The sequence below is a fragment of the Scatophagus argus genome, chromosome 5 (genome assembly GCF_020382885.2).
Source record: "Scatophagus argus isolate fScaArg1 chromosome 5, fScaArg1.pri, whole genome shotgun sequence".
In the NCBI taxonomy this organism is placed as follows: Eukaryota; Metazoa; Chordata; class Actinopteri; family Scatophagidae; genus Scatophagus; species Scatophagus argus.
In genome coordinates this window covers 24,313,971-24,326,836 of record NC_058497.1, presented here as the reverse complement: position 1 = coordinate 24,326,836, position 12,866 = coordinate 24,313,971, and the positions used below count along the sequence as shown (strand labels likewise).

Below are 12,866 nucleotides of genomic sequence, written 5' to 3'. Positions count from 1 at the left end.
AAGAGATGGAGGCCGACAGAAAAGACAAAGAAGAGGAAAACACCACATGCCAACTTTTGTTTGTTTGTTTGTTTGTGAGTCCACTTCAGTGTGTCTGATACGTTTGCTCCTGATTGGCACTTTGCTCAGTGGTGTTTCTGTTGGCACTGACTGGAAGACAAACTCGTTTCTCCGAGGGACTGAAATGACGTTAATATTCCCTCCCGTCGTTGACTTTTCTGCACACACAGCGAAAGCACATGCACGCTCGTCACGCCGGGACTCGTCTTCAGCATTCGATGCTCTGCTCTCCAGCATTATCACATGCTTTTCTGCTCTCTTGTCGTTCAAAAACAAGGGAAGGAAATGAGCTTTGACTCCTGCGTGAATCCAGCTGACAGTGAGATAAGCAGAGATGTGCAGGCGTCCCTACAGCTGCAGGAGGGAAGCTGAACTTACTGTGTTTGTTTGATTAAAGATTTTTAAAGGTCCAAGTTCAAAGGTTATCAGGTTCGGTTGTTAACGGAGTGACAGCAAAAAAAGGAGCTTTGTGTCTTTTTTTTGTGTGTGTGTTCCTCAAAAACAGCGTGTCTGGGAGGAAGGATGAAGCTTCCTGTCACATTCACATCATGTGGATGCAACCTTGTAAAATGTAGTTTTTCTGAAAGCTCAGCTTGGCACTAAATGATGCAGAAGTGCTCAAAAAGCAAACATGAACGGCTCTTTCACAGTGAAGAATTCAATGCTAATGTGGCAAATATAAACTATTATTTTGGGGTTAACGGTCAAACTGGATGGTAAACTTCAGCTCAGTGATAAAAAAGATGTTAAAGTGCAGACTTTTCACTCTTTGAAGGCTAAACATCAGTCGTAACAGGAATCTTTTGCTCTTTTTGCTCTCGTCCATTCCCACCTGACGTGAACACAGCATCAGTTCTACAAAACCTTTCTGTCAGAGCTGCTCTGCTGGGAGACAAAAATCTCATTAGTTGAATTAAACTTCTCTTGGTGGAGCCAAAGAGACAATATTTTGGATAAGAGTAAGAGTATTTGTAAAACACGCACAAAGGTAAAAGAAGGACAATAAAAAGAGGTTTGATAGTTACTGGCAAGCAGGCTGACCTTCACAAATCGTGAATGTAACAACCATGAATGAAAGCAACATTTCTGAGTGACTTCCTTTTTGTTTGGCTCAACGCTCTGACGCTTAATTCAGACAAAAGAGCTGCTCTGACAAAGATGACTCCTGTCTCAGCTAACAAAACAACAGGAACAACATGGTGATGCATAACTTGTAGCTGTGGGTCTGCTGTAATCAGGGTCGGAAAGGAAAATGAAGATGGGAGGGTGGTGGTGGTGAAAAAGGTGGCACACGTGTGATGGAAACACTCCACCAGTATACATCAGCAGGAGCTGGAGGAGACGAGTCCTCAAACACAACTGAAGTGAGTCGCTCTGTTTTCGTCCAGGTTACGTCCAGGAAGTGTGCAAAGTCAGAGTCAAAAGATCAGTCAGTGTTTGGTGAGCAGAAAGTACACGTGAATCCCGAGTGCTGAGAAACCGGCCGTCGGTCCGCTCTGCGCCGCTCCGGTTACAACCTGCAGTTCAGCTAAAAGTCACACCAGAGCTGTCACTCCATGATGTTTCTGTTGTAGTCGTATGACAGCCGTCGCTTAGCAGCAGCGTTCTGAGCGTGCTGATTGGCCGAGGGAAGGCCGGGAGAGAGTCGGCGATTGGCTATCCGGGAAGCGGGTCTGTTTTCCTGAACAAGACAAGAACAGAAGGAGACGTGTGTGATATTAGACAAGTGAACAGTTTCATTTGTCAGCTGATGGAAATTTTATCTACAACAAGTATGATGATCGATTATCCAAGACATTTTGTGGCACCAGGGCCAATGCCCCCCCGCCCCTCCTTCAGTCCACCACTGCTTACGAGTGGAAAATGAGTTAACAGATGACTTTATTCATTTACAGTTGAACACAAAGGATTTTGTCGGCAGATAATTAGATGAGGATTAAGATGTTGGCATGACGTCACAGAGGATACGATTTCCATGAAAACCGTCGAGCTCTCGTGGCCTCTTCTGTTTGAACAATATGCAGTGTTTAACAATCAGTAACTAACTCCTGATACCTCGAGTAGTTCCTGAATAATTCAAGTCGAGATGAGGTCAGAACAGACATAACAATAAAAAAACGAGCCTCTCGCACTGTGCGGTACTTCCTGCTCTGCTGCAAACCACATGTTTGCATATTTTGCAGGTGTTGTACACCCCACCCACGCACGCACGCACGCACGCACACACACACGCACACACACACACACACACACACGGGTTGGTTCAAATGTGAGTCCAGCCTGTCTGCTCTGTTCATATCTGTGGCTGGGAAGTGTGCTTTGCATGTGACACTTAATTTGAATGAAGCTGCAGCTTTCAAGGCCATCAGTCAAACGGCGCCATCAGTTCATTTTACACGCTCTTGGGACGGCCTCTGCAAATTCAATTTAACAACACTGAGGCTTCGCAAATTGAAACTGAACACTGAGCCCTCTGTGCTAATTCGCCTGCACGAAATTCTGCGTAGAAAGCACGAGCTTTTGTCGAGAGAGAGCGACAGACAGCCTGCACTGTGACATCAGAATCTGAAGGTTTTCTCTTACAGAAACACGTCAGCACGACGTGAATCGACTGATCGAGACCGACTTTGTTTTCTCTTATTCCCGTTGCCATGTTTGTCAGTGTGCACTCACGCCATCTTTACTCACGGTGTGTGGCTGCTCCAGGTGTAAAGTCTTCAGCAGCAGGTCACGAGACACACCGTTGGCTCTCTTGTATCTCTGGCAAATCATTTTGTTCAAGTCGTGGAAACTGTCCAAAAGCCTGCAGAGTCCAGACACACAGAGGAAGCAAAGATTCAGTGATTTCCTTTTTTCTTTTTATGTCATCAGAGCTTAAAGGTATCGCGTTTGGCAGGTGTGTGGAAGGAAGCTGTTCATTTACAAAATAATGGTTTAAAGTCAGACAACTTAAACTTAACTCTGCAGGAATAAACACTTAATTTAATATGAACTCCTTAGTGAAGCTTGAGATAAACACCCACAGCGCATCGTCCATGTTATTAGGAATTATCCCGAACAGTTTATGCATCACTTGATAGTCTGTGAAACGCTCCAGTACACAGACGTCAGCATTACAACAACCCACAGTGGTTCAAAGACCTTAGGGCTTACACACTCAGCCATGTGATCATCAGTCATAAATGCAATCCATGTTCAGTGTTCAGTGATGCAGTTCCCAACATTAACCACTTGGTGGCAACAGTATCTGATCCCCACATCACTCCACACAAAAACCCACATTCCAACATTAATTTTACCCTAAACTTCTGTTTCTGGCCCTGATGAAATGCAGAAAACATGTCACAGTGATGATGCAGAAACATAATATATGCAATGAAAAATAATTCATGTGGTGCGACCGTGTGGAAAGCCACAAAACGACTCTGTGGGCAGAGCAATAAACTTGAGTTAAGGAGTCAGCGAACCTGTGAAGAAGCACTTGTTGCATATTGATGATGCACTTTAAACGACTGCTCTTGTGTGAATGAGGCGCCTTAGAAAATCGATTTTTCCATCCAATCACACTACACGCACAGCAGTTAGGTGTTTTACTGAATTAAAGGCTCTGAAATTCAGGTAAACTGCAGTCGTCAAGTTCAAAAAACAAATTAATTCCCAAGAGCATCCAGAAGTTCAGAGCAGCATGATTGTGTGGACGCATGTTTACGAAGCAAAGCAAAGCCTGCACCTTTTCAGTCTGTTAAAAGTATTTTTTTTCTCCTTTAATCCCTTCTGTGTACTTATTTAAAGAACATCATTTTCAGTTTCAGTTTTAATCTTACTGTCAATTTATTCCTGGGGGATAAAACACTCACTTGTGTTCAGTGGGGTGACAGATACTGTCGTATTCACGAGGTATTTTTCCCCTTTAAGAGTAGAAACAGATACTTTCCTGTACTTTTCTGTTAAACTGCTCACCTGTCGCAGGTTAACGTGCTGCATTCATGTCATGTCAGATCTGCAGTAAATATGAGCTTCACACAGGAGAGAAGCCTCCATGTCATCTTCCTAGAGCTGAGTGCAAACATGTCATGTTGGATTCAGTCTGCAGGCTCTGATATGTCTCATCATAAACTGGAGGAACGTGCGAGCGCAGCCAGCAAACGCCGCTGCAGCGGGTCAGCTGACTTTCGACGGGCTCAGTCGGGACGGATCACTCACCCCTGGTCCTGGCTGGCTGTGCCCCTGAGGAACTGGGTCAGCGTGGGAACAGCGTCACGTGAGGACGAACCAGGCGATGAGGGGAAGGCCTCAGCAAAGACAGTCGTCTACAGGAGAGACAAGGACACCTTCATTCAAGCAGAGGAAAACTCGATTTTGTCTTAAAGGCCTCCTCAAGCCACTATAAGCATGTTAAACACCTTGTGTGAAAACGCTGCCAAAACTTTCCTTCTCTGCAGCTCTGAGCTCATTTTTCATCTGCATAATTTCAGTGCAGTCAACCTCCAAATGGGAGACCAGCTTACACTCGTCTAATGTGAGTTACAAAATAAATTCAAGTCTCCCTGTTGTGACAGGAAACTGAAAAAAAGGGACAACGTGGCTCATAAGGTGATTACAGCTGCAAGTGCATTTCTTTCAAATATAAAATAATTAAATGCAGTTTTGTGGGAAAGTTTGGCTTGACATTCCTGGACAGTTTAGTGCAACTTAAGCCCCATCAGACAGGTTCAATATAACAGCAGGAGGTTTTTTTTCCTCCTCCTCCTCTCTCATAATAAAAGTCAGCTTTATGGACAACACTTTAATCACTGGTGGTATTATAATTAATATTAGTATTTAGCTGTAATTTAATTAAAAACACAGACTATTATTACAATAAGCTTAAAGTCACAAAATCAAAGGTACACATTTGTCCTCTTCCATGTCGTGCTGTTTATGCATCTGGACTGTTCTGGTCTGAGCTGCAGCTTCACACAGATGGATTCAGATCTCAGGTAATACTGAAATCACCTCCCCTAAAGAAATCCTGTCTGAGCGGGACTTGTGGAGTCTAATGAACGGTGAGTCACGGTCGGTGTATTTATCCAGGCAGCTCAAAGAGGTCAGGACAGTTCATGTTTTTGGCACCATTGATTTTCACTGGTTGGAGGACTTTTGCTCCGTGTGGCTTTGTGTAACACTGATCAAAAGATGTGGTTCAAGTAGACCCACGCATTAAACGATGCACCAAAGTCTGACTAATTTACGACCAGTTTGTATTTCAGACACATCTGGGACAGCAAATCGTGGTCTGGACTCCTAAACAGAAGAAAATATTCCATGCGCTGTATGATTATCGGTGTTATTGATTTCCTTTGGGAGCCTCGGGGGTCTGGCAGCCAGCAGCCAGTCTGTCCAAACATTTAGCCCTCAGCTGGAAGTTAAGTGAGGAGAGTGTTGACACGAGGATTTTAAAGCACACTCAAATACCTCTTAGTGGATGCTTCCGTTCAAATATTCTCACAGCCCCACTTAAGGTTTCCTGGTGGGAAGGGAGGCCTAAAAACAATTGTTGTTTGTGGGTCATCATTTCACTTTAAAGCTCTTTTCTTTTTGGATGGAAGAACCATCACTGTGTCAGAGGCGCACCTGTTTTATTAAAGCAATCTCAAAGCAATTTTATGCTTTGGAACATTTTTCACTTAGAAGAGATTCAGCAGCAGTCGCCTCCAGCATCAGCTGCTCTGGGAATCTGCAGTTAGCACTTCGGGATCTTCGATTTTCTGTCTGATGCTCGGTATCAGTAATTGCAAACAATTTGGTCAGACTCATACTTTAACATACACACTTTGGACCTGAACAGTCCAGTCCACTTGCCATTTTGAGATGCTGTTTGACCCAAGGCGATCTGCCCAGATTTGGACCAGCAACAGAATTAAACAGACGAGTTACTGTCGTGATGTCTGGAGTAATTTTGTGCGTTGTTTGCCCACAGCTTCACTACAGCTGAACTGTTTGCCTGTAGAAAATATTACTTCTGATTGACAACAACACATCGATAATAATGTGATTAGATGTCACAGCTTCTCTTAAATAACCACTTTGAACCAACATTCATCAGGCAGGTTGAAGGCAGAAGGCCAACATGCACGTTTTTCAGGACTTTACAAGTCATTTGGGGACTTGGCTACATTAGAACTGCTAGCATCACAATCCTGAATGTCCAACTGAACTGTCGCCAAGCAAGCTGCATTGTGGGTAATGTGGGCAGAAGGTTTTGACAAAGAAGAAGAACATGCGTAATAAAAGAGGGGATGTTTCTGTTTCCGCTGCATCGATTTTGGGTTTCATTCTGAAGTTACAGGTGCAAAGCTGAACTGGTGGAACACTCTTTTACACCGTACACCCAGTCCATTTCCATTTCCCCACACACACGGGAGAAAGGAAAGCAACATCACATCAGGTCTACGGTTCGGCAGTCATAACCTTCAGTTGTCTAAGCTTTCAATAAATTCCAGTACAATGACGAAGAGTGTGTCAGTGAATCCTCAGTGAAATGGATGCAGCTGAAACACAACTAAGATGTGAGGGTGAGATTCTACTGAACCACCTGAAAGAGGCTGAGCACAGGACTGCGAACGCACCAGATTCTGATTGGTCAGGAGTCTGCCTCTGCTCTCCTCCACAGCGCTGGTAGGCCACCACTGTCCCACGACGTCTCGAGGGTCGCCTGACGAGTCCTGAGGAAAAGCCGTCCAGGCGTCGTCCGATTGGTGGAACGAGCTGTCCGTCCAGCCTGGTGTCCAGTGGATCGACTCCCCGCTGATGGCATGGTTTCCAAGTGCTTTTCAGACACACACACAAACACACACACACTGTTGTCATGTTTCCAGCCAGCTTTGACCTCATTCATGTGACCTGGATGGACGCTGGGAAATAACTGGCATTCATCAACATACACAAAGTGCATCCATGTCATGGAAGAGTGTGTGTGTGTGTGTGAGTTTGACTCGATCAGGCTGCGACATCTCGCTGCACGGAAACATTTCGGTGAATATTTATCTCACTTTGATGGCTGCCGTCTTCATGCATTACCTTACCTTACATTGCTCAGACGTTGCACGACGTGTCTAGCAGACACTTCAGACTTCTTGTGTGTGTGTGTGTGTGTGTGTGTGTGTGTATGATTTTCTTGTTCACCCGTTTGCCCCATAACCTGAGGCTAAGGGGGGGCTTAGAGTCCCAGGCACTGTTTGCCTCCTTCTCCCTCCCTCGATCCGACTCTGAATGATTAATACCATGTAGTGAGGGATCGGGCAGGAATTCAGGTCAGGACAGACCGGAGTCGCGTTCCCACTGCAGGGAACAGCTCTCTATGTTCTGTTTCACAAAACTAAAAGTGTTTTTCATATTTCGTGCAGTTATATTCTTGTCTAGGATCCACATATGTAGTTTTACTGCAGTTTACTGCAGATTGTGTATATTACTGATACTTATAGTATGACAATAAGGAGTTAACCTTGCAAAAACACTGGAATGGTCCTTTAATCCATGACAAATCACACAAACAGCTTCTGCTGATTGTTACCCCACTGACAAATCTTCAGCAGTTCTGTTTAAAAAAGTTCAGAAATGTTTTAGGCAGACATGCAGAAGAAATGAATAATGAGTAAACCCTGACTTAGCCTCGTTTAGCCCCGCAGTGGAAGGTGGGCTTAGGTGATTAGCTAAAGGGGGCATAATGAGGGAACATAAGGACTGATTAACACTGGCTGTTAGAGAAAAACAAAAAGGCACCACTTTATGTGTTCCTGACTTAAAATACAGTTTTTGTCCACATCAGAGTAAATTCAAAATGTTTTGTCTATGAATTTGCGGCCAAAACGCAGCTTCAGAGTTACTGCATTCATTCACAATCGATCCACAATACAAAAGGGATTCTGTGCTTTGCACAGAACACCGTCAATGGGAAGAATTAATGGGATTTTTATTTCCAAAACCACACGTTTAACTCTATAGAGTCAACTGAAACTTCCTCAGGATGTCTAATCCACTATATGATGTTTGCAGGATTGTGCGTCAGCATTACATCATAACCGCATGTAAAGTGCACGCTGATTTAAAAAGCCTCCACCTGATTACCTCATGATGATGCAGCAGCTAGTTAATGGTGTGACAACATGAAAAATACACTGACACTCAGAATGATTGACTGTGTGTGATTTCAGGCTGCTGGGCATTGAAAACCACTGGTTTGGCTCTTGAATGCATTCCTGAAACTGTACAAAAGGTTACAATGCTCTAACACCCTGCAACAACAACGCAGAAAGTGCTGCTATCTTCACAGCTCTAAATCTGCACATTTCTGACATCTTTAAAAGACTCTGCAGCCTTTCAAAGTCTTGTGTCTTCTGTCTTTCTCGTGTCAAACAGAAACACAAACTTAATAAAGCTCCTGAAGGCACCAGAAGAGAAAGAAAGAGAGGAACACGGACACAGAAAAAGAAAGAGAAGCACAAACTAACAGCCCTGAGACTCACCAACACTCGCTCTGCTCCCACAAGGCACTGAGGCAGACACGGTGGATCCCTGGCTCCAGGACGGCTCTCCCTCCGCCTGCATGAACACTCCAAACTCATCGTCCTCCTCCTCCTCCTCCTCCTCTTTCCTCCCCTCCTGAGTGTCCAGGGTGGAGCTCCTCTCCTCGCTCAGCTCCTCCAGCTCTCGCCCGGGCCTCCTGTCCCCTTCCTGGCCTCCTTCTCTGTCTCCTGCCGTCACTCCGACCCCTTCCTCCTCCTCCTCCTCCTCCACCACCTCCACACAGGGCAGGCTGGTTGCCATGGATTCCAGGAGGGACGGAGAGGGGGCAGAATTAGCCAGGGAGAGAGCAAGAGAGGTGGAGGGATCAGCACAGGCTGCGTTCGTGCTGGTCTCTCTCTCTGCTCCAACATGGGTGATGCTTGTTTGTCCAGAGGTGTCTCCAACCTCGTCCTTCCATCCCCAGCATCCACCTGCACGCTCCTCTGACCTCCAGTTGACTTTTAGCGCACAGTGTTGCCTTACTTCTTTATCGTCATCGTCCTGGATGGCACCGTCATTAGTGTCATCCTCAGCGTGTCGTTCTTTGTCGTCACCATCTTTAAAATCACCACCGTCTGGCTCGTTCCCAGTGCGCTCTCTCCTCCAGAGCTCCCCAGCTTCATCTCCTTCCTCAGGATTTGCTCTCTGCTCGGTTTTCCCTTCACATGACTCCTCTTCTCTCTGTTCGCACACCAGCTCATCTCTCCACTCTGCTACGTTAAGCCCACTATAGCTGCAGCCGCGTGCTGTTACGATCCTCCCGTCTGCCTCAAAGATGGAGGGATCATCGTGTCTGAGAGGTGAAGATGAAGCATCTCTCTCGTCTGGCAGGCCGCTGTCGTCCACATTTTTAAAGGAAAACAGAGGTTTTCTGCTCTCGTTCACAGTGTTGCTCTCGTCAGCCACACAGTTTAGTTCTAGCTGTTCAAATCTACCAACATCTGGTTCTTCCTTACCCATGACCCCACAGTCTGATACTATTTGTTGATACCATTTGAGGTGATCTTCTTTGCTGTTCTCTCTCAGAGCACCACAGTTCTCATGGTCAGCATTATGGGTGCTGCCCTCTATAGGAGCGGAGGACTCGGGGGAGACTGCAGTGCTAGTGGGGGCAGGACAAGTAGAGACAGAGATGTCCTCACAGCGGCTGGACTCAAGCGAGAATCCAGCAGGAGCCTGACTGATGTTCCCTTCCTCCTCTTTAACATCCACACCCTCCATGACTTTCTCAGATTCTTGGTTTGCCTCCACACAAGCTGCAATTTCCTCACGGGAGTTTTCACTTGATTTTCTATCATTTTGTCCTGTCCAAAAGTCATCCATCACCTGCTCAGAACGGCCACAAAGGGGATCACTGTCTGTGTGTATTTTCATAACCTCAGAGTTTGTATCTTCCTCTTCCTCTGAACAGTCATCCTTGCTGTGAGAGGTTTGTGTTTTCATCCCCTCATTGCTCTCGGCTTCTTTAATCTCTTCAACATCACGGCCGCTGTGGGATTCTGAGTGAGAGTGGTTAGATTCTAGGTCAGGGCTTTGTGCAGCCAGAACAGAGTCCGAGGTCTCCAACTCGCAGAGGTCTCGCTTCTCCTCCTCCTCCTCATTCTTTTGCATCTCCTTCTTCATTCCCTTCGCCTCACAGTTCAGCCTGTTGTTCGGACTTTCTCCGCCCTGGTGTTCATCCTGGCTCTCCCTCCTTCGTGCTCTCCTTCCACACTGAGTACAGGCTTTGGGAGAAATGTTGTGGCAGCATCTGGCACTTCTCAGTGCTCCTTCTTTCTCCTGTCTGGCTCTTCTGATGTCCTGCTGTGGGCTGGGAAACTGTTTACCGTCCAGGCCTCCTTTGTCTCGGTCTTCCTGCCTTTCTCCCAGAGCGATTTCTCTGGCAGGATCCTCCCTGTTACTTTGCTGCTGCCTCTCTCTGCTCACGCCCGCTTTCTCTCGTCCTGCTGCATTACAGGACTTCCTCCATCTCCGGCCAGAACGCACTCTAACCCGGTTTGCTCCGCTCTGCGTTGGTGGCGTTAGCCCATGGTCCCTCCTCCCGGCAGGAGTGTCTCTGCATCCTCCTCCTCCTCCTCCTGTTTTGCCTCTCAGCCATCCCCCGACCACACCGGAGGCTGCACTGGTTGTCACACCAGAACCAGGCTTAGCTGTTGAATACAAACAGCTCCCTTTCTCAGTCCGGAGGAAGAGACATTGAGTCTGTGTCTTCCCGCTGCCTTCTGAAGTCTTCAAAGTGGCAACCGTTACCAAAGCGCCAATGCCAGCCTGCCCAGCGTCCAGCCCCAAAGGAAGCCCGTACCCCAAGCGACCCCACTCCCTACTCAGGTACACATCTGCAGGCCTGGGGCAGGAAGTCGAGCCCCCGCGGCCTGCAGGAGGAGCTGTAGGTGCTTGTCCTCCTCCAAGCAGACCACCGGCCTTCCGGCGGTTCTTGGAGCACAGGGCCCAGGCTCGAAGGCCCCGAATCAGCGGCAGGTCGCCAAGACCCAGCTCCAGTCGGCTGGGGAGGGGAAGAGAGGCTCTGGAGCACTTCTGGAGGATCTCCCGGGTCGAGCCTGACACGTTCAGGCAGGGGTAGTTGTTGTTGTTGTTCTGCTGGAGCATGGTGCTCGTTGTTGGCCTCATCGATGTCCTTTTGGTTTGTACTCACTTATCAGAATGCAGCCCGTCCGGGGAGAGGGAACTCTGGCACTATCAAGATAATGTTCTTGACAGCTCAGATGTAAAAATATCGTAAGCTGGATAAAATACACTACGCATGATGAAATAGCTGAAACACTCTCAAGAATTTCTTACGACTCTTGACCCTGCAAGAGAAACTGACTCTCTTGCTAAGCTCATGTCTTAACATCTGAGTTTTTGGACAACAAAAACAGGAAGCAGATTCACTTGTTTTTCCTGTGCTTCTGTTTCTCTTTATTGCTCCTTAACTTTGACAGTCTCCCGAAGAAGAAAACAAAACGGCCCGGTCAGGCGTCCAGCTGTCAGAGCTGATGATAGAGAGGATAAGGAGAAGTTTGTTTTCTTCCACAGTGATGCTCAATGATGCTTTTTTAAGAGCTTCTCCGCCGTCCCTGTTGGCACTGAGGACTGACTCAGCTGTCACCAAACAACCTGCAGGGGATTGGGACAAAATAAGGAGATTAAAGACTCATCGTTTAAAAAAAAAAAAGTGATGTGTGCTCATAAACCAGAAGCAGACTAAATCGAGAGAATCCTGCCAGTAGGAGTCAATTCAATCCTGTGTTTTCTTTGTCTGACTATTGAGAAAGCCGACAACATGCAGATAAGACGAAAATGTGAACGAAATGTGAATTTGTTTACTGGATTACAGCCATCCTGTTCGAGGGGGGGTGTGAATCTGTCAAAGGTTATTCATTTGAATACATGTGGCTTCTTTGCATCCTACTCATGCACAATTAGGTCTTGTTTTTATACAGAATTGTGCATTCACACCGTGTCCATCCCGGTGCCAGTTGGATTAGTTGTTGCATCAGCCGTACAGAATCATCACACTGACTAAAACTGAAACACAGCTGGCCAGAAATCCATAAAACCACTTCTCATGTCTACACAGCTTAAAGGATTCACCCAAAGTGACTCAGTAAACCGACAAAAACAGGTCCGGGCCACGCACATCACACTTAGCCTACTCACATGAGCAGGCTGTGTACCACTATGATGAAGATGAACCACGTCAAACCACACACTGTACCAGCAAAAACCAGTATCCCCAGCCAGCATGCCCTGAAAGGGATACCTGACAGGTGTCTCGGTGTCTCCGGTCCAGGCTTTGAATTAAGTGTCCTCTACTTAACGTCCCTCTGCTTCCGTGTTGTTCACAAGCGAAACCTATTCTACCCTCCTCGGGCTCTGGAGCATCCTTCAGCGGGATCAGCGCCGCCACATCCTTCCAGTCGGCCTGCGCCACCGGAGCCACAGCGCCACAATTCAGTCAGACGTGCATTCAGGTCTGTCCCACCGTCTCAATCAGAAATCAGTGAATGCTTTGTCGGTCCTTGTCTCCTCACTCGCTCGGCCATTGCGCATCATCTCACCCTCCGCGGCTCGGCATCGTGCGTCGCCGCATCTTACCGCAGTAGCCTCGGGTGCGTTCAGCGAGCAGGATGACGGAGAGCTAATTTGACTTGCAGCCCACTCACTGATATGAGAGGCGATTCGTGCCACACAGAGGCAGGAGGCGGTGAGGAGAGCGGAAGTGTATGCGCGGTTGTTGATGCCACATATGGGAGAAAGAT

At 46.9% G+C, this 12,866-nt stretch overlaps 1 protein-coding gene across 3 annotated transcripts; it reads right to left on the bottom strand.

The window, feature by feature from the left end:
- Positions 1-547: 547 nt before the first annotated feature.
- Positions 548-12,866, bottom strand: si:ch211-14c7.2. Of its 3 annotated transcripts, XM_046389925.1 has the most exons (7): positions 12,368-12,866; positions 9,306-11,721; positions 8,565-9,227; positions 6,669-6,868; positions 4,264-4,370; positions 2,749-2,863; positions 548-1,741 (listed from the first exon to the last, which is right to left on the bottom strand). In XM_046389925.1, exons 2-7 carry the CDS (start codon positions 11,230-11,232, stop codon positions 1,610-1,612), a joined length of 3,144 nt encoding a protein of 1,047 aa, XP_046245881.1. In that variant the 5' UTR covers positions 11,233-11,721; positions 12,368-12,866; the 3' UTR covers positions 548-1,609. The 3 variants fall into 3 exon arrangements, with proteins under 3 accessions (XP_046245881.1, XP_046245880.1, XP_046245879.1); XM_046389924.1 differs by having other exon boundaries at positions 8,565-11,721; positions 12,265-12,861; XM_046389923.1 differs by having other exon boundaries at positions 8,565-11,721; positions 12,368-12,861.